Source organism: Chelonia mydas, chromosome 12, assembly GCF_015237465.2.
Source record: "Chelonia mydas isolate rCheMyd1 chromosome 12, rCheMyd1.pri.v2, whole genome shotgun sequence".
NCBI lineage: Eukaryota > Metazoa > Chordata > Testudines > Cheloniidae > Chelonia > Chelonia mydas.
Genome location: NC_051252.2, coordinates 13,120,311 through 13,147,487, shown reverse-complemented (window position 1 = coordinate 13,147,487; position 27,177 = coordinate 13,120,311). Strand labels below are relative to the sequence as shown.

Here is a 27,177-nt window from a genome sequence, read left to right as displayed (position 1 = left end):
GCACAGGGCCCTCCATGGGTATACGTGAGAGGGGAAGTTGGAGAAGGCGGCAAGGATATGGACCTTCAGACCATGTATGGAGTCCACCATGTAGCAAACAGCCTTGCTTCTGGTGGTTATTTTACAGAAAATTATGCTTCATGTGATATAAACTTGTCCTTAAAAATGGTTTCCCTTATATTATAGGCCAGGGGTCGGCAACCTTTCAGAAGTGGTGTGCCGAGTCTTCATTTATTCACTCTAATTTAAGGTTTCGCGTGCCAGTAATACATTTTAACATTTTTAGATCTCTTTCTATACGTCTATTAATATATAACTAAACTATTGTTGTATGTAAAGTAAATAAGGTTTTTAAAATGTTTAAAGAAAAGGAATACTTGTGGCACTTAGAGACTACTCTGAAACCTGTTAAAATGTTTAAGAAGCTTCATTTAAAATTAAATTAAAATGCAGAGCCCCCCGGACCGGTGGCCAGGACCAGGGCAGTGTGAGTGCCACTGAAAATCAGCTTGCATGCTGCCTTTGGCACGTGTGACATAGGTTGCCTACTCCTGTTACAGACACAAGTAAAAGCCAATCCACGAACAGCCACATTTATGTTTTATCAATACTCAGCTCCAGCCCCATATTTCAAATTCACACTGAAACCAACATTTGTTTTACGAAACCCTGTTTTAGAAAGTTTTCAATCATTACCTGAGACAGCTGGAAATCTCAAGTTTACCTGTATAACCAAAACTGGACCACACCAAACCCTTGCACTCCCATGGATGAGCTCACTGCACACAAGCAAGATCTGTAGGGCCTGCTGGACCCTTCTGCAAAACTACTTTAACACTGGAAACATTGTAAATTTCAGGTAGCATGAATGCAATATTTTATACAATCAATTCTCAAGTGTTCAGTATTGTCATATGATGTGAGAATGGAATGTTACTGATTGCGAGTTAGTTACCTCTTGAAGCTGAAGAAATTTCCCTTCCATTGCTGCGAGAGCATCGCCTTTTTCCATCAGTTGTTTGTGGAGTTTTATCATTTCCACATTGTCCCGAATATTTAACCTTCAAAATTGTACAAAAAATAAACTCAGTGAGATATAAGGTACAATAGCAGTCTTATTAGTTTTGCCTTGAAAATTTAAAACCTCTTGCAAACCAGTTTTCATGGCTTCTTACTTCCACAACACACTTTGGGGGAAGGTTTAGCGTGTAATAGCCAACTTAATTCCTTCTTTTAAAATTTAAATTATAGATTTTAAATAATTCCACGTTTTACTGGAAGATGACATGTAAATATCAATCATTATTTGGACACGTTTGTTGACAATATCAAAGCTACAGATATACTGCAGTGCAGGGAGTAATCCTATGCTTAAAGCAGAAGGATCATATGTTTTGCAATCTATCCACTTTCTTTAAAAGAATGTGGTCATAGGATTACTACTTATTGGAATTTCCTCTCTGAGTTTAAACTTTTTAAATATTTCCAAGAAAAGTGACTTAGCATTTTACACAGATAATACCCTAAGACCAGCATTCAAATCAGCTGCAGATGTGTCTTTAACTATATAAAAACACATAACATCTATGCAGAAACTCTATATGCCTACAATTCTGTTATATATTTCCCCTGCTGAGTTTTAATTGAGAATGCATTATTTAATAGGAAAAGCTTGTGAAAGGTTATCACAGACCTAAAAAAATGTTTCGAAATTTTTTTTACCTCAAAACAGATAAAGTTGATCTCATTGGTAGATACGGCTAGAGAGTAGGGATAGGATACAGAGGGACCTAGAAAAATTAGACGATTGGGCCAAAAGAAATCTGATGAGGTTTAACAAGGACAAGTGCAGAGTCCTGCACTTAGGACAAAAGAATCCCATGTGCTGCTACAGACTAGGGACCGAGTGGCTAGGCAGAAGTTCTGCAGAAAAGGACCTACGGGTTACAGTGGACGAGAAGCTAGATATGAGTCAACAGTGTGCCCTTGTTGCCAAGAAGGCCAATGGCATTTTGGGATGTATAAGTAGGGGCATTGCCAGCAGATCGAGGGACGTGATCGCTCCCCTCTATTCAGCATTGGTGAGGCCTCATCTGGAGTACTGTGTCCAGTTTTGGGCCCCACACTACAAGAAAGATGTGGAAAAATTGGAAAGAGTCCAGCAGAGGGCAACCAAAATGATTAGGGGGCTGGAGCACATGATTTACGTGGACAGGCTGAGGGAACTGGGATTATTTAGTCTGCAGAAGAGAAGAGAAAGGGGGGATTTGATAGCTGCTTTCAACTACCTGAAAGGAGGTTCCAAAGAGGATGGATCTAGACTGTTCTCAGTGGTCCCAGATGACAGAACGAGGAGTAATGGTCTCAAGTTGCAGTGGGGGAGGTTTAGGTTGGATAGTAGGTAAAACTTTTTCACTAGGAGGGTGGTAAAGCGCTGGAATGGGTTACCTAGGGAGGAGGTACCTAGGGGGAAAGCCGATTGCTGCCAAGGCACACGTGGGTCGGACAGAGACTTATCTAAGAGGAGAGTCTATTGATAGAGATTCTCTAGGTTTTAGTCAGGAGGAGGGGATGAAAGAGGATAAAGTATGGGCCAGATCAGATGAGAAACATTCACAAAGAATCTGACACATCAGAAAAGGGCAGACAAATAAACAGTGACAAGTTTTTAAAGTGCTTGTACACAAATGCTAGAAGTCTAAATAATAAGATTGATGACATAGAGTGCCTCGTGTTAAAGGAGGATATTGCTATAATAGGCATGACAGAAACCTGGTGGAGTGAGGACAAATCAATGGGACAAAATCATTCCCGGGGTACAAAATATATCGGAAGGACAGAACAGGTCGTGCGGGGGTGGGGGGAGTGGCACTATATGTGAAAGAAAATGTAGAATCAAATGAAATAAAAATTTTAAATGAATCCACATGTTCCACAGAATCTCTTTGGATAGTAATTCCATGCTCTAATAAGAATATAACAGTAGGGATCTACTATCAACCACCTGACCAGGACAGTGATAGGGACGACGAAATGCTAAGGGAGATTAGAGAGGCTATCAAAATAAAAAACTTAATAATAGTGGGGGATTTCAATTATCCCCATATTGACTGGGTACATGTCACTTCAGGATGAAATGCAGAGAAAAAATTTCTCAATACTTTAAATGACTGCTTCTTGGAGCAGCTGGTACAGGAACCCACAAGGGAAGAGGCAACTCTCGATCTAGTCCTGACTGGAGCGCAGGATCTAGTCCAAGAGGTAACTATAACAGGACCGCTTGGAAAACGTAATATAATAACATTTAACATTCCTGTGGTGGGAAGAACACCTCAACAGCCCAACACTGTGGCATCTAATTTCAGAAAGGGGAACTATGCAAAAATGAGGAGGTTAGTTAAACAGAAATTAAAAGGTACAGTGACTAGAGTGAAATCCCTGCAAGCTGCATGGACACTTTTCAAAGACACCATAATAGAGGCTCAACCCAAATGTATACCCCAAATTAAAAAACACAGTAAAAGAACAAAAAAAAAGACCGACCGTGGCTTAACAATCATGTAAAAGAAGCAGTGAGAGATAAAAAGGCATCTTTTAAAAAATGGAAGTCATATCCTAGTGAGGTAAATAGAAAGGAGCATAAACATTGCCAAATTAAATGTAAAAATGTAATAAGAAAAGCGAAAAAGGAGTTTGAAGAACAGCTAGCCAAAAACTCAAAAGGTAATAAAATGTTTTTTAAGTACATCAGAAGCAGGAAGCCTGCTAAACAACCAGTGGGGCCCCGGGACAATCAAGATACTTAAAGACGATAAAGTCATCGCAGAGAAACTAAATTAATTCTTTGCTTCAGTCTTCACGGCTGAGGATGTTCGAGGAGATTCCCAAACCTGAGCCCATCTTTTGTAGGTGTACAATCTGAGGAATTGTCACAGAGTTGAAGTGACACTAGAGAGGTTTTGGAATTAACTGAGAAACTTAACAGTAACAAGTCACCGGGACCAGATGGCATTCACCCAAGAGTTCTGAAAGAACTCAAATGTGAAATTGCGGAACTATTAACTATGGTTTGTAACCTGTCCTTTAAATCAGCTACTGTACCCAGTGACTGGAAGATAGCTAATGAAACGCCAATGTTTAAGAAGCGCTCTAGAGGTGATCCTGGCAATTACAGACCGGTAAGTCTAACTTCAGTTCCGGGCAAATTAGTTGAAACAATAGTAAAGAATAAAATTGTCAGACACATAGAACACCACAAATTGTTGCGCAAAAGTCAACATGGTTTCTGTAAAGGGAGACCATGTCTTATTAATCTATTAGAGTTCTTTGAGGGGGGGTCAACAAACATGTGGACAAGGGGGATCCAGTGGACTTAGCGTACTTAGATTTCCAGAAAGCCGTTGACAAGGTCCCTCACCAAAGGCTCTTATGTAAATTAAGTTGTCATGGGATAAGAGGGAAGATCCTTTCATGGATTGAGAACTGGTTAAAAAAGACAGGAAACAAAGGGTAGGAATAAATGGTAAATTTTCAGAATGGAGAGGGGTAACTAGTGGTGTTCCCCAAGGGTCAGTCCTAGGACCAATCCTATTCAACCTATTCATAAATGATCTGGAGAAAGGAATAAACAGTGAGGTGGTGAAGTTTGCAGAAGATACTAAACTGCTCAAGATAGTTAAGACCAAAGCAGACTGTGAAGAACTTCAAAAAGCTCTCACAAAACTAAGTGATTGGGCAACAAAATGGCAAATGAAATTTAATGTGGATAAACGTAAAATAGTGCACATTGGAAAAAATAACCCCAATTATACATACAATATGATGGGGGCTAATTTAGCTACAACTAATCAGGAGAAAGATCTTGGAGTCATTGTGGATAGTTCTCTGAAGACGTACACGCAGCGTGCAGCGGCAGTCAAAAAAGCAAATGGGATGTTAGGAACCATTAAAAAGGGGATAGAGAATAAGACGGAGAATATCTTACTGCTCTTATATAAATCCATGGTATGCTCACATGCTGAATATTTCGTACAGCTGTGGTCCCCTCATCTCAAAAAAGATATACTGGCATTAGAAAAGGTTCAGAAAAGGGCAACTAAAATGATTAGGGGTTTGGAACAGGTCCCATATGAGGAGAGATTAAAGAGGCTAGGACTTTTCAGCTTAGAAGAGAGGAGACTAAGGGGGGATACGATAGAGGTGTATAAAATCATGAGTGGTGTGGAGAAAGTGAATAAGGAAAAGTTATTTACTTGTTCCCATAATATAAGAACTAGGGGCCACCAAATGAAATTAATGGTTAGCAGGTTTAAAACAAATAAAAGGAAGTTCTTCTTCACTCAGCGCACAGTCAACCTATGGAACTCCTTGCCTGAGGAGGTTGTGAAGGCTAGGACTATAACAGGGTTTAAAAGAGAACTGGATAAATTCATGAAGCTTAAGTCCATTGATGGCTATTAGCCAGGATGGGTTAGGAATGGTGTCCCTAGCCTTTGTTTGTCAGAGGGTGGAGATGGATGGCAGGAGAGAGATCATTAGATCACCTGTTAGGTTCACTCCCTCTGGGGCACCTGGCATTGGCCACTGTCGGAAGGTTGGACATACGACCAGGGAAGAGTATAAAAATATTGCTCGGGCATGTAGGAATGAAATCAGGAGGGCCAAATCGCACCTAGAGCGGCAGCTAGCAAGAGACGTCAAGAGTAACAAGAAGGGTTTCTTCAGGTATGTTGGCAACAAGAAGAAAGCCAAGGAAAGTGTGGGCCCCTTACTGAATGACGGAGGCAACCTAGTGACAGAGGATGTGGAAAAAGCTAATGTGCTCAATGCTTTTTTTGCCTCTGTCTTCACTAACAAGGACAGCTCCCAGACTACTGCACTGGGCATCGCAACATGGGGAGTAGATGGCCAGCCCTCTGTGGAGAAAGAGGTGGTTAGGGACTATTTAGAAAAGCTGGACGTGCACAAGTCCATGGGGCCGGACGAGTTGCATCCGAGAGTGCTAAAGGAATTGGCGGATGTGATTGCAGAGCCATTGGCCACTATGTTTGAAAACTCGTGGCGAACGGGGGAAGTCCCAGATGACTGGAAAAAGGCTAACGTAGTGCCAATCTTTAAAAAAGGGAAGAAGGAGGATCCTGGGAACTACAGCCAGTCAGCCTCACCTCAGTCCCCGGAAAAATCATGGAGCAGGTCCTCAAGGAATCAATCCTGAAGCACTTACATGAGAGGAAAGTGATCAGGAACAGTCAGCATGGATTCACCAAGGGAAGGTCATGCCTGACGAATCTAATCGCCTTCTATGATGAGATTACTGATTCTGTGGATGAAGGGAAAGCAGTGGATGTATTGTTTCTTGACTTTAGCAAAGCTTTTGACACGGTCTCCCACAGTATTCTTGTCAGCAAGTTAAAGAAGTATGGGCTGGATGAATGTACTATAAGGTGGGTAGAAAGTTGGCTAGATTGTCGGGCTCAACGGGTAATGATCAATGGCTCCATGTCTAGTTGGCAGCCGGTGTCAAGTGGAGTGCCCCAGGGGTCGGTCCTGGGGCCGGTCTTGTTCAATATCTTCATAAATGATCTGGAGGATGGTGTGGATTGCACTCTCAGCAAATTTGCGGATGATACTAAACTGGGAGGAGTGGTAGATACGCTGGAGGGTAGAGATAGGATACAGAGGGACCTAGACAAATTGGAGGATTGGGCCAAAAGAAACCTGATGAGGTTCAATAAGGATAAGTGCAGGGTCCTGCACTTAGGACGGAAGAACCCAATGCACAGCTACAGACTAGGGACCGAATGGCTAGGCAGCAGTTCTGCGGAAAAGGACCTAGGGGTTACAGTGGATGAGAAGCTGGATATGAGTCAGCAGTGTGCCCTTGTTGCCAAGAAGGCCAATGGCATTTTGGGATGTATAAGTAGGGGCATTGCCAGCAGATCGAGGGACGTGATCGTTTCGACATTGGTGAGGCCTCATCTGGAGTACTGTGTCCAGTTTTGGGCCCCACACTACAAGAAGGATGTGGAAAAATTGGAGAGAGTCCAGCGAAGGGCAACAAAAATGATTAGGGGTCTGGAACACATGACTTATGAGGAGAGGCTGAGGGAACTGGGATTGTTTAGTTTGCAGAAGAGAAAAATGAGGGGGGATTTGATAGCTGCTTTCAACTACCTGAGAGGTGGTTCCAGAGAGGATGGTTCTAGACTATTCTCAGTGGTAGAAGAGGACAGGACAAGGAGTAATGGTCTCAAGTTGCAGTGAGGGAGGTTTAGGTTGGATATTAGGAAAAACTTTTTCACTAGGAGGGTGGTGAAACACTGGAATGCGTTACCTAGGGAGGTGGTAGAATCTCCTTCCTTGGAAGTTTTTAAGGTCAGGCTTGACAAAGCCTTGGCTGGGATGATTTGATTGGGGATTGGTCCTGCTTTGAGCAGGGGGTTGGACTAGATGACCTCCTGAGGTCCCTTCCAACCCTGATATTCTATGATTCTAAGACAGGATACTGGCCTGGATGGACCTTTGGTCTGACCCAGGATGGCCATTCTTATGTTCTTATGTGGTGGAATCTCCTTCCTTAGAAGTTTTTAAGGTCAGGCTTGACAAAGCCCTGGCTGGGATGATTTAGTTGGGAATTGGTCCTGCTTTGAGCAGAGGGTTGGACTAGATAACCTCCTGAGGTTTCTTCCAACCCTGATATTCTATGATTCTATGATTATTTTTTGCATATATTTCAAGCCCAACAAAAAGAAACCCCTGAACAGCTTTTTACAAATACAAAATAGAGTGAGATAAAAATCAGACTATAGCAATAGTCCAATAGTCTATCACAGACTATTAGAAAAATTGTCACAATGCCATGCTGGAAACAGAAAATGGACTACAAAGCTTACACATCTGTAAACCAGCTGAGGACTTGAAATACTTACTCTTATTCTTTAAAATATTGAAGTTCATTGTGTTTTGGTATTGCCCAGTAAATTGTCCTTACACAAACGATAAACAAGCTCATAAACCTGGGATCTTCCCCAAGAAACAACCTAACAAAACGCTAAAATAATCACGTGTCCAAAACATGTTATATATATAAATTAAAGTTGTAGTGCATATAAAGAGCAGCATTGTCTCTTACTAGCTATTTAAAAGCTAATGTAGTGGCACATTTTTATTAATCTTGTTTCACCAAACAACACAGATCCCTTCAAACGCTTTTTACAGGAGTTTTTTTTTTTTTTTTTTTAAAGTAAATGAAAGGAGCAGATGATAGTGGGATTTATGATGTGCAGATGTAACTCCAATGGCTCTGGACAATCCAAATTAACCATTATCTTCAACAGTGACAAACATATTTGATTTGAATGGTTTTGCCAATGCTTATTAACACACCAACCCTTCAAAATCAGGAAAAATTTATTAGAATTGAGTTTAGTTTTGACAATTCTGACAAAAACTAACTACATATAGTTGCTAGCTACTGAAAGTAAATGACACTTATTTTTAAGCAATGTATGGATTTTAATATATATTTTCTCAAATATTTACAAAGGCAAGGGCATCCTCTCAGACATGCATCATTTTCATGTTACTCCTATTAAACGGCTGTGTTCTGGCTGATCATGTACATGGGTGAACACCTGAAAGCCTGCTGGCAGTGGTGAAACACATAGCAGAAGCTGCCTTTCCTATTTTGCTTCTCCTATAAAACCATGGAGAGATATCTCCTCAGGTCTTCCACAACTGACATCACAGAGCAGCAGCTGAAGAGACAGTGGTCCCTACGAATAGTGTATGTATATATACTTAAGTGGTCACCTGGACAAAGCACAGTACCTCATCCCAATTATTCTGTCTCTGAGCAGAAATAGTTTATGCAAAGGGATCATAAGTCTAATATGAAGCAGAATATGAGCACATATTAATGCTGTATTTTCCCTTTATAGCCAAAATTTGGCCCAAAATAACTTGCTCTGTCCCCTCCCCCTCCTCCCCTGCCCCGTCCCCCAAAAAAGTTCCAGGTGAGAATAAAGAAAGTTCATTTAATATTATGGGCTTACTTTTTTCTCATTTGCCTATCAATTACACCAGTGAAATTAAATCAGGAATGGCTCCATTGTAGTTACATTAATGTCACTGAGATCTGCAAACTATCAAATGTAACAACACTGAGACAGCAGTCAATGGATATTTCTTGAAGACAGCTCCTATTGCCATATCAGGTAAGAAAATAGCTCTCAACTCTTTCCATATTGTTAGCCCATGTTCAAACAGAAAACAACTTTCAGGAGCTCTTCCCTCTCTATTCAGAGGTAAAAAAAGAGAAAATAAGAGAACTGGCCAATATTTTTCAGTAGAACAGGATCAGTCTCCCATCAATGCTCCAGGAATTAATTCAGGTTAATTTTAATCATGGAAGTAAAAAAAAAATACCACCACCATAGTGTACCTTTTGTCATTTCTCTAAACACATTCAAAATGACAAAACTATATACTGCCTTAAGTCATGTCCATTAGTCCATTAACACTTTTAAGAGGCAAAAAGAAAAGGAGTACTTGTGGCACCTCAGAGACTAACAAATTTATTGTGGCACATGATGGCATATATCACGTTGGTTGATGTGCAGGTGAACGAGCCTCTGATAGTGTGGCTGATGTGATTAGGCCCAATGATGGTGTCCCCTGAATAGATATGTGGACACAGTTGGCAACGGGCTTTGTTGCAAGGATAGATTCCTGGGTTAGTGGTTTTGTTGTGTGGTGTGTGGTTGCTGGTGAGTATTTGCTTCAGGTTGGGGGGCTGTCTGTAAGCAAGGACTGGCCTGTCTCCCAAGATCTGTGAGAGTGATGGGTTGTCCTTCAGGATAGGTTATACATCCTTGATGATGCGTTGGAGAGGTTTTAGTTGGGGGCTGAAGGTGATGGCTAGTGGCATTCTGTTATTTTCTTTGTTGGGCCTGTCCTCTAGTAGATAACTTCTGTTTACTCTTCTGGCTCTGTCAGTCTGTTTCTTCACTTCAGCAGGTGGGTATTGTAGTTGTAAGAACACTTGATAGAGATCTTGTAGGTTTTTGTCTCTGTCTGAGGGGTTTGAGCAAATGCGGTTGTATCGCATTTGCTCCAACCTCTACAGCAAACAGGGAAAGATTAAGAATGAGCTCTCAAAACTGGATACTCTCATAAAAAGCCAACCTTCCACACAAACTTCCTCATGGCTGGACTTTACAAAAACTATACAAGCCATTTACAACACACACTTTGCTTCTCTACAAAAGAAAAAGGACACTAAACTATCTAAACTACTATATGCCACAAGGGGCCACAACGGTGGTTTCCTTAGCCCACCCAGCAATATTGTCAATCTATCCAACTATACTCTTAGCCCAGCAGAAGAATCTGCCTCTCCTTCTGCCCCTCCACCCCCACGAACATGATACAGTTCTGTGGTGACCTAGAATCCTATTTTCGATGTCTCCGACTCAAGGAATATTTCCAACACACCTCTGAACAACATGCTAACCCACAGAGACCTTCCTACCAAGACTACAAAAAAGAAGGATTCTGGGTGGACTTCTCCTGAAGGTCGAAACAACAGACTGGACTTCTACATAGAGTGCTTCCGCCGACGTGCACGGGCTGAAATTGTGGAAAAGCAGCATCACTTGCCTCTTAACCTCAGCCGTGCAGAACACAATGCCATCCACAGCCTCAGAAACAACTCTGAAATCATAATCAAAAAGGCTGACAAAGGAGGTGCTGTCGTCATCATGAATAAGTCAGAATATGAACAAGAGGCTGCTAGGCAGCCCTCCAACACCACTTTCTACAAGCCATTACCCCTCTGTTCCTACTGAGGGTTACCAAAAGAAACTACACCATCTGCTCAAGAAACTTCCTGAAAAAGCACAAGAACAAATCCGCACAGACACACCCCTAGAACTCCGACCAGGTATTCTATCTGCTACCCAAGATCCATAAACCTGGAAATCCTGGATGCCCCATCATCTCAGGCATTGGCAGCCTGACAGCAGGATTGTCTGGCTATGTAGACTCCCTCCTCAGGCCCTACGCTACTAGGACTCCTAGCTATCTTAGAGATACCACTGACTTCCTGAAGAAACTACAATCCATCGGTGATCTTCCTGAAAACACCATCCTGGCCACTATGGATGTAGAAGCCCTCTACACCAACATTCCACACAAAAATGAACTACAGGCCATCAGGAACAGTATCCCCGATAATGTCATGGCAAACCTGGTGGCTGAACTTTGTGACTTTGTCCTCACCCATAACTATTTCACATTTGGGGACAATGTATACCTTCAAATCAGCGGCATTGCTATGGGTATCCGCATGGCCCCACAGTATGCCAACATTTTTATGGCTGACTTAGAACAACGCTTCCTCAGCTCTCGTCTCCTAATGCCTCTACTCTACTTGCGCTACATTGATGACATCTTCATCATCTGGACCCAGGGAAAAGAAGCCCTTGAGGAATTCCACCATGATTTCAACAATTTCCATCCCACCATCAACCTCAGCCTGGACCAGTCCACACAAGAGATCTACTTCCTGGACACTATGTTGCTAATAAGCGATGGTCACATAAACACCACCCTATACCGGAAACCTACTGACCGCTACGCTTACCTACATGCTTCAGGCTTTCATCCAGACCACACCCCACGATCCATTGTCTACAACTCTATGATACAACCGCATTTGCTCCAACCCCTCAGACAGACAAACAGCTACAAGATCTCTATCAAGCATTCTTACAACAACAATATCCACCTGCTGAAGTGAAGAAACATATTGACAGAGCCAGAAGAGTAAACAGAAGTTATCTACTAGAGGACAGGCCCAACAAAGAAAATAACAGAATGCCACTAGCCATCACCTTCAGCCCCCAACTAAAACCTCTCCAACGCATCATCAAGGACGTATAACCTATCCTGAAGGACAACCCATCACTCTCACAGATCTTGGGAGACAGGCCAGCCCTTGCTTACAGACAGCCCCCCAACCTGAAGCAAATACTCACCAGCAACCACACACCACACAACAAAACCACTAACCCAGGAATCTATCCTTGCAACAAAGCCCGTTGCCAACTGTATCCACATATCTATTCAGGGGACACCATCATTGGGTCTAATCACATCAGCCACACTATCAGAGGCTCGTTCACCTGCACATCAACCAACGTGATATATGCCATCATGTGCCAGCAATGCCCCTCTGCCATGTACACTGGCCAAACCGGACAGTCTACATAAAAGAATAAATGGACACAAATCAGATGTCAAGAATTATAACATTCAAAAACCAGTCGGAGAACACTTCAATCTCTTTGGTCACTCGATTACAGGCCTAAAAGTGGCAATTCTTCAACAAAAAAACTTCAAAAACAGGCTCCAACGAGACACTGCTGAATTGGAATTAATTTGCAAACTGGATACAATTAATTTAGGCTTGAATAAAGACTGGGAGTGGATGTGTCATTGCACAAAGTAAAACTATTCCCCCCCCCACACACACACACTGTTCCTCACACGTACTTGTCAACTGCTGGAAATGGCCCACCTTGATCATCACTACAAAAGGTTTTTTCCTCCCCGCTCTCCTGCTGATAATAGCTCACCTTACCTGATCACTCTTCTTACAGTGTGTATGGTAATACCCATTGTTTCATGTTCTCTGTGTATATAAATCTCCCGACTGTATTTTCCACTGCATGCATCCGATGAAGTGAGCTGTAGCTCATGAAAGCTTATGCTCAAATAAATTTGTTAGTCTCTAAGGTGCCACATATCCTTTTCTTTTTGTGGATACAGACTAACACGGCTGCTACTCTGAAACTTTTAATAGAGTTTTTGTTTTGTACCTCTTATTTCTTTTAATGATGGTCAAATAAAAAAAAAAGCAATCATTTACTCTTAAGTATCACATTAGTGTCATTATTAGATGTTGATACAAGAGAAACTAGAACTGTTTCAATTCACATATCAAATTATATATTAAGCATTTCAATTTAGAACTATACACACAGAAATCAGGACAACATGCATCTTTGTGTGCACATTTACATTCCTGCTTTCAGTCCAACTCAGTATTTGCATGTGGAAATAGGGATCTGGATGTGTGCGAAGTTAAATAAATACCTATCCAACAATCAGCAAATCTCTGATCTGCAGACACACAAACAAGCGTGAGCATGAGAAGTCAGGCATGAGAAGTCAGATGGAAATGTGAGTACAAGTTTATGTTTGCAGTGGGTCTTATTTGGCAAAGTTTTACTCATGTGTAGTTCTATTGAATCCCCAATGCTGTATTAGGTCTACCATATTTGGTCCTTCTAATCTGGGAATGGAACTGCTACAATGCAAACACTGAAATCAAGAGAATTTAATGTACTATTCTCCTAAATCTGTGTTTTCAATAGGCCTGATCCTGAAGTTCTGTTGCAGAAAAAATGCTATTATATATACAAAATACACTATTTTTCTATACTGAGAGATGAAAGATGAAGGGCATTGTCAAGTATCTGTTTCACAAATGCACTTCTGAGCGGCTTCAAAATAAGTTTTTGGAAAATACCAAGAGCAATTAAGTTACTTGAAGGACTAGCTGCTTGCAAAAATGTAATTGTTCAGAATTAAAGCATTTTGGCTTGAGCACTATGTTCTGTAGAAATCATCCAACCATGAAGTAATTATATTCTGTCCATCTCTAAATTAAATACAACCAAACTAAATTAAATTAAATGTTATGTTTAAAAAATGTAACCAGCCTGATAACCTATGTGCCAAGTTTCTCAAAGTAATATGCCCCTATTTAAAAAACAAAACTTCTAATGGAAAATTATAAGAAACACAGTATCTGCAGCTGTACTAGTGAATGCTGCAATAGTCCCCTCAATGCATAGTCTAACCCAGTGGTTCTCAAACTTTTGCACTGGTGACCCCTTTCAGATAGCAAGCCTCTGAGTGCGACCCCCCTTATAAATTAAAATCACTTTTAAATATATTTAACACCATTATAAATGTTGGAGGCAAAGGGGGGTTTGGGCTGGAGGCTCACAGCTCACGACCCCCATGTAATAACCTCGTGACCCCCCTGAGGGGTCCCGAACCCCAGTTTGAGAACCCCTGGTCTAACCCACTTGGACAGACACTAGTTTATGTTCTGTGTTGTGCCTGTTTTGAAGTGCAGCATAGAAAATCTAAGTGCAGGATGGGGTGGAACTGCGAGGTCAAAGTGGCTTTAAGCCACCTTTGCGATTCTTGGATTTCAGGCTGCTTTGGGGTTGGGGTGGTCCCCAGTACACTTAATTTTTTACTTTTTATATCCATGTGCATGTGATTTCACAGCGAATTCTTTTTTATTTACTGTAGCACCTCCTTTACAAATAGGGAAATTACATACATTATATTGTTTACTTTTTATATTGAATTTGGTTTAAAAACCACAGACACATGGGCTGCAAGGACACAAGAGTTTTGCTAACAAAAGATTATGTGGAACATATGCAAAAATCACATCTGAGTGTTCTAGGGGCCACAACAACAGGAAAAAAACATGATTTTAATAAAAGGGTGTTTTAGTTCCTATTTCATGCCAATTACGGGCTTGGGATGACTAAAAGTTTATGCCAAGTTGATGACAAACCAAACTGGTCGATTAAACAACAACTGCAAGGAATTTCAATTATATTTTCTGAAAAGATTATGTGCCATAAATGTCAGGAACTACTAGTATATAGATTTCTAACATTTCAGGGCCAGGTTTTAAATAAGGAATCAGATATCTAGGAAATACTTCCAGAATTTCAAACCTGAGCTTATGCAGACAGGAATGGAAACCTACAAATAATATTGTTACTGGTACCTGTACAGTCATTTTATTAATGTAAATAACTATAGATTTACAGTACTATTATAGATTGCATGTGTTTAGAATCTCTAAAGTTAAGGTAAAATATATACATAATACATACAGATTTTTTTCTAAGCGGAAGTATTGCTAATACCCTTTTAAACTATTCACGTTATGTTTTAAAAGAAAGACGTTCTAGACTGAGATCAATTATGATATGCTAAATAATTCAACATCAACATTTATTAAATATGTAGTGCTACTGATGTGTACAGACACATAAGCCAAGGTTCCTGCCCAGAACGATGTATGGTATAATTAAGGGCCTAATTTGCCAGTATTAAGTCTGCAGAAACTTCCATTGAAGTCAACTGGATTTTCGCCTGCATGAAATAGAATAGTGAGCCCTAAATTAAACTATAATGAAAAGTAGCAATAGATAATGGGTGTGAGTTAAGATTGAGGAGGAAGACACAAGATGACAAAAGAAGAGCAAAGAGCTGTTGAGTGTAGCTGTAACAAGATCAGGCCACTCAATATATCTGTCCTGTCTAACTCTTAAAAAGATACAGAGCTGGCAGAGAGATTTCTTGCATCAATTCAGTTCTAAAAAGTCAAAATATTAACTTTAAACAAAAAGAGAGATGTAAGTCATTAGGAAAGTCAGGAAGAAGATAAAAAATAAGCACAGAAGTAGAACTGGATGAGAATAAGGGAAATTAGAAACAAAAATGTGGTGAGAAAAAATAATGCAAAGGAGAAAAGAAAATGTTGAGGGTAAGAGAATAACAGAACAAAAAAGAAGGACAGATGATGAGGATAAAAGAAGAAAGGGAAAGATAAGAAAAGTGAGGAATTAGGAAAAGTAGAAGGAGAAATATATAGGAATAAAAACAAGAGAAGTCAGGGAAAAAAAATGAGAGGTAGCAAAGAGGAGGAAAGAATACAACAGTCTTCAGTTTCTTCCCCTGCATATCTATAGAGGGCATTCTGCTGTATGCATTTAAACATCTGTGCATGTCATCATTTTATTGCATTTAACAGCTTCATGTTCATTTGACTGAGATCATCATATGTATGAACAGGGCTGGCCCTAAAACAAATGGCTCCCCAGGTAAGGAACTTCTTCAGTGCCCCCTCTCTCCATTTGTTAAACTTTTGAATACCTAATTTTTTATTGCATTTGCAGCCCATTTCACAACTTTCATTCATGATTTGCATGCATGATTTATCCTGGTCATATAAGATGATAAATTACAAAATAGGATTTGTAAAACATTTTACTTCAAGCATTCTATTTTCCCTTTTGTCGCTAACAACAAAAACAGCATTCCAAGCCCAGTGCCTCCCAAGCCCGGCACTCCAGGAGATTGCCTGCCCCTATATCCGGCCTAGTGTGTAAACTTAGGGTCAGGGCCTACCTTCAGCATACTAACTGGCCAGGGTCAGGCAGGACAAGGCTTTACTTGAATGCCTTAGTACTCAGCATTACCACACAAAGAAATAAGCACAACAAACTTCATTTGTTTCTAGAATCATTATCTAAATGTCCTGTACTGTTTTGAGAAATATGGAGGATATATGAATTAGGACATAATTAGCTTCACCCTAATACATATAGAAGGCTTTATGGCTTTGTAATATGGAAGCTTCCATTTTTCAGAATACCTTTGCCCTGTTGCTTTTTGCTCTTTCAGTTGCAGAACGGATTCTTCAAACTCTTTTTCCTTCTTCCTTAGCTGATTCCTTAGCACTTCTCCAGTGTGCTCCAATTCTTCAATCTGTCCCTTTTGTGACTCAATCACGTTTTCCCTGCAAGTTAACAAAGCAGCTTGTGTTTAGAGGTTTTTTATAAGAACTAGATGCACACTTAGTTCATGTAGGGGGATGCAAATAGTCCAAAAAAAAAAATTAGATGAGCAAATATTAGCCACATTTTCAATTACAATAGCTAAACCCTTCATAACATCTTTAAAACAGCATATCTTAGATGGCTTAAATTAAGTACATTTGTTTAGCATGAATAAGCTATTATGTCATATCACATCTGATTTATTTACATGACATATTAAGTGTGTCCTATTCTTAATTTTCTGTTGCCAGAATGTTTGGGAGCAGGAAAACTTCACCTCCAGGCATGAGAAGATTAACAAATCCTCAATGGACTAAAAGAGGGAACTCCATTTTTAACCTTTTATTTTGGGTTATGTGGTGGTGTGCACTGCAATTTAGGCAATCTGCATCAAAATTACTAACTTTTACAAGCAGTGGAATTTATTCTGATGAAGTGATATTTCAGGTGAATTCCACCCAGATCTGGGTTTGCCCTGAAAGATGAGCAGATCAGCACATCATATTAATCAAAAAATGGTATATTGGTAACTTTGAGAATCATCTTAGTAGACAAACGTCCAGATCTGGAATGTTTCTTGGCAAAGTAACCTCACATTTTTTCCATTGCAATTATAGAGGTAGTATTGAGTGTGGCTACCTTGTATGTCTTTATTAATAGTCTCTTTCACTATAAGATTTTTTGTACATTAGATACAGTTGCCAGCTATTAACTCTAGTAAATATATATGTTGTATCTTGAGAAAACTATGCTTACCATTCACTCCAAGAGGTAAGGTACATTTACTGCATATTTTACTCACTGAAAATTATTATGTATTGTATTTTAAAATCACCCTTTTAACTGTTCACCAAGGACCAAATTCAGGGGTCATATCAACAGTATTCTAAACTCCTTTAAGTGGGTGGAATTTACACCCAAGGGACAATTTAGTTTATGCCTATATTGAAAATTTAGCCCTTTTGGGACCTCAAATAAATCTGACTTGGATAAATGTTACTGAAATACCATTGCCATACGCAAAAAATGGACTTAGGAAAAGCCAGACTCAGAAAACTAGAATAGCTACTGATAAGTTTTAGGGCAGAGAAATAATATAACAGAGTCCTGTAACTTTAAGTTAGAAATTAACTACTTTTGCTACATGTTTCCCCTCCCCACCACACCCTTGGATAACACAGCCCTCAGAGCAGGGATGTGCCAGAGTTTCTCTGTGCTCCAAGTCTAACTTACAATGCATGCCAATTGAATTGAAGAGCAGCCTGGAACCTAGGAAATGCAAAGATGACTCACGGTATGTCTACAGAGCAACTAGACAATCATGGCTGGCGAGGTGGGAGAGTCCCTGAGCCCGGAATTCTACACAGCAACGAAACAGCACTGCAGCCCAAGCCCAGGCCTGCTGGCATGGGCCAGTCGCAGGTTTTTCTTTGCTGTGTAGACATATCCTTAAAGCCAGCTTTGCCACCCCCATTTCTTGGGCTGCACCGTCCAAGACGCACAGTACAGAATCTGGCCCACTCGCTTGGACTAGGAATCTTCACACTTCATCAGTTAAGCAACATCTAAGTTAGGTCACCACTTTGATGGGAGATCTCTAGACTAAAATCCAGGTGCTTCAAGAAGCGTGTTGGTAATAATTTCATAGGTAGCTTTCTTCCTTCTGTCAGTGTTAACCTAATAGCCTAGCATGGGGATAGGGGACACTGTGCTTGCAAGAAGTGCTGGTTTTTGAATGAAACATAAGTTAGAAATTAACTGCTCTGGCCACTAAGAGTCATAAAAAGATTCCAAGGCAAATTTTGCATGAGTAAGGGTGTTAAAACCTGACCAAATTCCAACTAGAATACATACATTTTACTCTATTAAATTTCTCTGCCCAATGCAATTTGATTACATTTTACTCTATTAAATTTCTCTGCCCAATGCAATTTGATAAGGGATCCTTATACTTTCTATTTCTAAATCTCTCGTGCAGTGTTGCTGATGCCAGTACAATCAATGCCAGATCCTAAGGCCCCATGTTTTGTTGGAGTGGAAGCCCTGTAAGAACCTTTGATGATTGCAAAATGTGTTTTTTCTCACTAATATCACATATACTAATAATTGTATATTATAGAAAATTAAGAAATACAAATATCATACAAATTTCTTATCTCAGCCCTTGCTTCTTCACGCAAACTATGTCCGTATCTTGGGAGCATGGGTTGGGGGGATCTCAGTTCTACATCCTGAAATCTCATTCCTAGAAATAAAGAAAACAGAGAGGCATATTTCTGACACTGAAGTTAATGAAAAAGATATTTAACATAAAGGAAAAAATCCTTACACAATATAAATATCTGCACTTATTATATAGATATCATAAAGGGTATTTTTATATCAAATACACAACAGAATGCTATGTATAAATTCAGAATACGCACCACACAGTTCAGGTATCAAAATTCCAGTATGGACAAAACAGCATGCATGGTTACAGGGAAATGTTATCAATAGGCTTTGATATGGGTTAGAAGAAGGTATTTATTGCAATTTGATAAGCAAAGAACATAAATACCAGCTTCAGTGCAGGAAGACTGAACAGTAATGATAATTTAAAAAATGGTTACTGCCTAGCAACTATTCTTATTCTGATTGGACTAACTCCATGGAGCCATACTGGAGGAGTCATGTACCTAGTTTAGCAGTCACAGGACCATGATTAGTAGTTTGTACCACTGAAAGGGGCTAGCTAGATGTAACCTCCCTGAAGAGCTCTGCTAGGCTAGTTGAACAGACCTCCCAAATCCAACATCTAATCTTATTGCAGCATCAAGAGATTAGTGATTTGCTAATGCGTGAACTGAACTCAATACATCAGCTTTTCAGACTTCAGACAAGAGCACACTGAAGATACATGTCACTGAGGCTGCCGTCCCTCTAGATGAGTGAGCTGTGAGATGTTCAATACACAGGAACACCAACAAGATCATAAAATGAACTAAATGCACAGTCTTACCTACTTAGGTAGCCTTTGAACTGAGATACTTTGACCTTTTATGTATTTCCAAAGGTTACAAATCATCTGGTTGACTTTCTAAGCAGCTCAGTTATTCCAAGAATAGCTAATCATTCTTCACATCCAGAGCATTCCTGGTTGGACTTTTATTATTCTAATAGCACACAAGTTAATGTGTAAGCTTGAAAGTTTGTCTCTCTTACCAACAGAAATTGTTCCAATAAAAGATATTACCTCACACACATTGTCTCTCTGCGTAGTAAAATATCAGAAAAGCCACTGAGGATTTGAATGACTACTCGTACTGAGCCACACCTTTCTGACTCAAGTAGTCATAAGAATGGCCATACTGGGTCAGACCAAAACTCCATTTAACCCAGTATCCTGTCTTCCAACAGTGGCCAATGCCAGGTGCTTCAGAGGGAATGAAAAGAACAGGTAATTATCAAATGATACATCTCCTGTTGCCCATTCCCAGCTTCTAGCTAGGGGGCTACGGACATCATCCCTGCCCATCTTGGCCAATAGCCATTGATGGACCTATCCTCCATGAATTTATCTAGTTCTTTTAGATGTTTGTGGGCGTGCCAGGTGCATAGCAGATAGGCACACTTGAGACAAAGTGACTCATTCCTTTAGATATCTTGTATCCTGACACAAAAGAGGCAATCAAGTTCTCCCTTGTCTGTTTAAGCAACCATATTGTCTCTGAAAAGCTGCACTTGTTTCCCTTTGATCTATAAGGAAGATTTTGAGATCCAGCCTGATAGTCCACAGTTCTAGCAAGTTAATGATTCTTTGATTCCTGAAGTCTCCAAAGACCACATATAGTCAAAGATCTTAGATGTGTTCCCCAACCCAGACTGAAGACATCCATGCCTATCACTATCTAAAGAGCAGGCTGAGACAACATTCAAGACATTTTTTTGATGGTGAACACCATAGTACAGAGTCTTTGACTTGCTGAGAAGGAAACACTAATATACCCTTTTACGGTTAGTTGAATCTGGTGTACTAAGCAAGTGTACATCAGATTCAACTAACCGTAAAAGGGCATCCTTAACCGATGAGTATGTCTACACAGCAGCTGCCAGGATGCTTCCCAGAGTGAGCAGACAGACATGCACTAGTTCTGCTCAAGCTAGTGTGCTAAAAATATCTGTGTGGCCATGGTGGTTGCTTGGGCTAGCCACCCATATCCAGAGGTTTGGGCAAGATTCTACTCAAGGTGGTTAGCCTGAGCTGCTGCCTGTGTTGCCGTGGCCACTCTGCCACGTTTAGTGCGCATCTGTCTACCCAGGCTGGAAAGCACCCTCCCAACTCCTGTGTAGACATTCCCTAAAAGAAAGGATTTATAAAAGTGCAGACTCCTGTCAGGCCTAACATTCACAAATAAATTCTCACTGTGCTTTCTAGCCTAGACCTACCAAGACTTCGATAAGAGAGACTTGGCTGGATGAGATCTTGGAACTTGTCCTCAGGTAAGCAAGCAAGCTACATCTTATGTGGAATCTAGGATGGCCCCTCTGAAAGTCAGAACCTGAATTGGGATTGAGATGGATTCTCCTTGTTTACTCTCAGATAGAGATATTAGGCAATTTCCTGCAGTATGTTTGGGAGACCTTACTGTATTTTTATGTATCATTGAGGGCCAGGGATTGCGCAGCATTCCAGGAACTAAGGACAGTGGGAGGTGATTAGGCAAATTCACTTTTAGCCTGAGTTTAAACTGACTCAGAGTCATGTTTCTGATCCAGCAAACAAAAAGAACCTTCCGTTCCAGGGGGGGGGGGAGGGGGGTAGAGGCAGGAGGCGAGAAATCCTTAGAGACGGGTTGGAAGGACTGACACCTGCCAGAGCCTAAGGCTGAGTTGGAATGACCTCTGGTAAGCTTTATAGCATGGGTGTAGGGTCTTTGTTTTTAATATGTTTTCTCTGTAATGCTTTCAACTTAAAAATAAATGTGCCTGCTTAAAAAGGGCTCCGTGGTAACTTGTAATGTGGGCAGTTATGCTGTTTGTAGCCTCTGAGGAGAAAGCAGGGCAAGCCTGCTTAGGTAGTCTGATTTGCTGGGGAACTATGCTGCCTGGAAAAACCACAGTCAGGAGGGAGAGAGACATGGGTTTCTGCCCATGAGAGGTCACAGTTGAGGAGCTGGGAGCCTAGAGTGGGTGTCCTTGCTGGACCACAGATGGGGAATACAGATGCAGTTACCCTGAATTGCGACTTCTCTCACAATATGTGAGCTATCTTGCTGTTTTTATACACCCAGCTGTTGGATGTATGTCTTAAGTAAATTGTGCTTGCTCCTAGTTGACCACTGCTACTCAATTTAGATTCTGTAGACATATGGCCAGCCACGCAACTCCTACAGTAGGGCTCTGCAGAAGCAATATAATAATAATAAGAGTACTTTTTTTTTTGTAATAAAATAAATCTTTGTAAGATTGCCACGCAGGAGAACAGAATATCAGAATCTTTCCACAAAGTGCATGTGTGCAAATTTTAGTTGCCATGGTTGTATTTTCTCACCCATAAGACTAAAACGTACAAATGCAAATAAAGCAAAAACTAGGGCTCCTTTCATATCCCAAAATGCTTTACACAGAAAGAAAAAGGAGTTATTGTAGTCAAACTGATAGTGCTACAATTAGATATGCAAATACAGCAGGCAATGCTCACCTCTGCCTTGGAGAACAAAATATTAGCCAAGACACTAAGGTTATCACTTTTTTTTTTTTTTTTTTTAAAGACAAGGTGGCAATCTTTAACTGCAACACAGAGAGACATGAAACAAATAGAAAGAATCTCTGCTTAACAATATATCTGAAAGAATTTTGCAAGAATAGGTCTAAGCTACAATAGTTTGCTCTTCCAAGCTGAAGACCATTTATAGTGTGTCATAGAGCATTCCTAGTTTTCTGTCCTTGCACCACCTTTAACTACAGCATTGTAGAGGTAGACTAATTGAAATGTCTAATTCTAATTCATGATATCACAAAAGGCGGAAAGAACACAGTTATTGGGTATTAAAAATTTCACACTATATAAACATTAGGAGAGTAAAATGCAAAAGCTTATTACTTTTCATTGCCTGTCTAAAAGTGTCAGAATTATTTTTTTTTTGGCAGGTCAAAGTGTCATAGTAACTAATAATCTCAATGTGCTTTCCCAGCTGAATGAATGTTTGCAAGAGTATGGGATATTCTCTTTATGGAGAAACTGAAAATTTGAAGAAAAAAAAAAAAAAAAAAAAGACAAATACGCAATGTACCTGACCATGAGTCTGACACAAAACTCATAGAAGTTAATGGGGAGTCTCCAGCTGATTCAATGGGTTTTGGATCAGACCCCATGACTATTTTTTACAAGTTATTTGGAATAGATACAATAAACTATCCAAACACAAATCCCTTCACAAACTTTCTCCTTATAAAAATGTAACATATATAATTGAACTCTCTTATATAATTTAATTACCCCAAATACAAGATTGAAAATGAGTGCCCAATTCTACTCCTCTTGTAGTCAATGGAAAGCCTTGAATGCAAAAACCTGCATTAATGATGATTCTATCGCAACATATAACTTCCAGAATCTACATATGTATAATAGATTTTTCAAAAATTTGCAATGTCGTGCACGCATGTATCAGAGAGTAGAGCCTAGACCCAATCAGGATATTGTCTATTAAAAAGTTATTAGCACATAATCTCAATTTTAATTATACCTTTCCTTGTGCGCTCTGGGATGGCAACAGCCTCGTTCACTTTTCTGAGACCAGTGTTAATGCGAGATTGAACATAGCTGTATGGAGTGTGCCGATGGCCTTGAACTTGGAGCTGCTGTTTGGTTGAAATGAGTCTCTTGCGGATGCCTTCATTTTGTTTCTCAAGCTCACGAACTTTCTCTTGCAGCTGCTCAATCATTTCTTCAAGCTCCACATCCTGGCCCAACCGCTTGGGGCCACCACCAATCTGCTCAGATCTTTTCTTGTCATTAACAAGCCGAATTAACTTGGTGGCCATTCTGTGGAAATAATAAAAAGATGAAAAAGAATGCGAAAAGTCAGCATAAAAACCATTGTGTTGAAAAGAACACAATCACTGTGAAGACTTCAGCGTAAAACCTGAATAATAAATTGCAGGTTTTGATACAACTATTACTGCCTGTGAAGAAACCTTTGAAGATAATTGAAACCACTGGGCAGCAATCTGCTTTATAGCACTGACAAATAACAGTTTCCTAAGGCTTATCATTTAAGGTTAGTAAAGAGAGGACACATATTTACTCCATATGCTCCTTAAATATAATTTTTAACGCATGACCTTATAGAGGAACTCTGCATTCTGTTAAGTACAGTTACAGATTGGGGATGTGGTGGGGCAATGTATAAAAACTACAGTTCCACAAGACATTAAACTATTGAACACATGCTAATAATATGCAGCATTTCAGTGATGTATTGTTTCAACTTTCACTGTAGTATTTTAAACCACATTTCAGTTCTAAAAATGCTAAAAAGTGTAGGTGAGCATGCCTAGAAAGCTCCTCAGGAGAAAGAATCTTAATAGTTCATGTTGCCATGCTAAATTTTATATTCAGCATGTAGTACCAATGTGCTATGAGAAGTAATGATTAGCTGTGGGATATAATTAGATGCAGGAAGTGTGGTTTTCATCTGTCTTTAAAAGGATAAAAATTTTGCTTTTGGCATCTCAAGAGTTGTACCTTTGATTTCTTTTAGTTTTGATAAACATTGGTAAGCCAGAACAAAAGACAAAGAGGGCACATGGGGGTGATGTAATATGCAAGAACATAAAACATGCCCAGCAGTGAATAGAAAAAACTTGGCATAGAAAGAAAGAAAAGGTGGCTTTGATGAGGGAGACAAGTTCAAGACTTTACAAAATTGGTCGCACATCTTTAAGAGCTGTATCTAGTTTATGGGGAATCTATTTTTGCAGAGGCCCAGACAGGAGATGGAAAACAAAGACACACTTCATTTGTTTAAAGGAGTTTGTTTTACTTAAGAATGGGTACAGACAGAAGCTTTTACTTAAAAGAACAAAAGTGAAACAACAAAAAATAATTCAAAATAGCTTTGGGATGTCACAGAACTGCCTGCGAGCAATTTTCTGATATATATATATTTCTACTGCATATTCAATCCACGCTTCTAGCTACAAGGACTCCAGCATTGGGAAGAAATTTGCAGCTGAATTGGTTAAGACTTCTTCCTCACACACAACAGAGACAATGCACCGAGGGTTTGATTTTTTATTTAAAATATCAATTAGTGCATCCACTGCATTATGACCCAGGTGGCCAATTATGGGCACACTGGGTGAGTTTAGGCAGTCCACAGTGCTTCCGTCATTGGTCTGAAACATAGAAAATTCCACACAAAAGGACACTAGTGATCCATCTGATCAAGTACCTGGCAGCAGTCAATACTGGATGCTTTGGGGAAAGCTACAATGCAAATATGTAAAATAATGACCTGTACAGACTGAGCTAGATAGATCCTTTTTCATTCTGTCCCATACTACAAAAACAATAAAACACTTAAAGAGCTTAAAAGGTGGCATATTTAGATCTGATTAAAGATTTTTAAGATATTGAACAGCTACTCCTCCGTAGATATGAGGAAAACAGTTGAGAATGCGCCACTTTTAAAAGGATAAGTAAAGATGGAAAGACCTCGGGGAGGGTGGGGTAGGATAGAGAGCTGAACTGCTACATGTGGACTGTCTCCAGTCCCTGCTTGTGCCTCTACAACCTCTTTTTTCAACCTCGTGGATGTCTTTAGGATTTTTGTCCCCGCACAACAACATAATGAAAGCCCCAATGGAGATGGGCTCCAAGATGTGCATGGCAGATGGGTACACCAATGCACAGACTCACAAAACCTCCTCCACCACACAGATGCACTACATCCCATAGCGAAGAATGCAGGATTCACCCCAAACTGAGGGAGTGTGGATGGGTTACAATCTTCTATGTCAAAAAAGTACTTTGTACATACAAACTAGACATAATTGACAGTATGCAAGAGATGGTTTCTATAAATAGGAGATTCCTAAATTGTGATCTGTGGAACACCAGCAGCCCATGGCAAGCTGGTTGATCACACTGTGCTAGCTCTGCTCCTGGCTCCCAGCTGCTAAACTGAATTAAGAGAAGCTAAAAATCCACAAATACTTTTCTAATAGTTTTACAGGTATCCAATTTCTGTAGTGGTCAAAAGATATATGTTTACAAATGATAGGAGAAGTGATCTGTGCAATGACAAGCGAGAGGACAGGTGGTCCAAAAAACAATTTCTCTATTAAGGTGTGGTCCACACTATAAAAATGTTTGAGAAACTCTGCTAGAGGATACATACCTAAACAGATGAGATCATCCATATCATCGTATGCTAATACAACTATATGAGAGCATGAGATGTGAGAAAAAAAATCTGAGTCATCTCGCTTCAAACAGAATCCAGAGTAGCTCCAATAGAGAAGATACTTGTTAAATGGGACTGAGAAATGGAAGAGATGTTTTCATGAGCAAAATTCCATGTTTTAAAGTAACATGGAGCAAAGCACTTTAAACAAGGGAATATTGTAATACATTTTTATTTTTCTACTGAATATATCTGTTTAAAAGTACACGTTCAAAATGGAGGGTATGAGACAATTGTTTTCTCATAGCACAAATTAGCAATGTTATATAAAGTTTTTATATACACAAACACATACACTCCCACCCATCTCATACTTCTCCATTTGCTCTTTATTTTAGCCCTTTCGAGGCCTAATTCATTTACTTTTTCTTCAGTCTATATCTTTCCTCTCTTCCTCCTACGTTTCTTCTCTCCCCTTGCATTTTCGCATGTAAATAGCCCATTGCTCAATATTTATCTAGAAATCTATAAAACCCCCATCACAACAACATGTGGCACCAAATCTTTACTCCTTTCTATTCCTCTTGACCCTTCCCCCCCAACCAAACCTAGTACTGTCCTAACTATGAAAAGGTTTTTGAAAGGCAGCATGCACTGTCTCCTCCTCACTCTCTCCCCTTATCTTGAAAATGTTGATCCTTTTTCTTTTTTCCTTTCCACTCCTCCCTGCTCCTCCTTTTTGGTTTCCTCCATCTCTATTTCCTCAGAATTGAAGGATCTACAGGCCTACCATGCTTATGTCAGTAGGAGAGCAGTTAACGCCTGGGAACTGAAAAGGTAGTACTAGGACTCCTCCTATTTCAGGTGTCATGATTGGTCTCTGAGTAGAAATCAGCTCAGTGGAGTAAGATCAGAGAGGGGAATGTACATAACACAACACTGCGCTGCAAAATTTTCTGTGGGCCGTTTTAGGAGTACTAAGGATTTCACAGACCACTCTGAAAGGCTTTCTTACTCCAGTTTACACGATTTTGATTTGTTGATGATTAAGGTTTACA

At 40.0% G+C, this 27,177-nt stretch overlaps 1 protein-coding gene across 15 annotated transcripts in view; it reads right to left on the bottom strand.

The window, feature by feature from the left end:
* RPGRIP1L (RPGRIP1 like) overlaps positions 1 to 27,177 on the bottom strand; it is a 138,859-nt gene that overhangs the window by 102,756 nt on the left and 8,926 nt on the right. For all 15 annotated transcript variants that reach the window (XR_005222324.2, XR_005222325.2, XR_005222327.2 and 12 more), the window contains 4 exons: positions 23,456 to 23,754; positions 18,870 to 18,969; positions 16,541 to 16,684; positions 956 to 1,061 (listed from right to left, as the gene is read on the bottom strand). Coding sequence is in view for 11 of the 15 variants with exons in the window: in XM_043526400.1 (XP_043382335.1) it covers positions 956 to 1,061; positions 16,541 to 16,684; positions 18,870 to 18,969; positions 23,456 to 23,754 (649 nt within the window). In the remaining 4 variants the exon portion in view is untranslated. The remainder of the gene's footprint in view (positions 1 to 955; positions 1,062 to 16,540; positions 16,685 to 18,869; positions 18,970 to 23,455; positions 23,755 to 27,177) is intronic.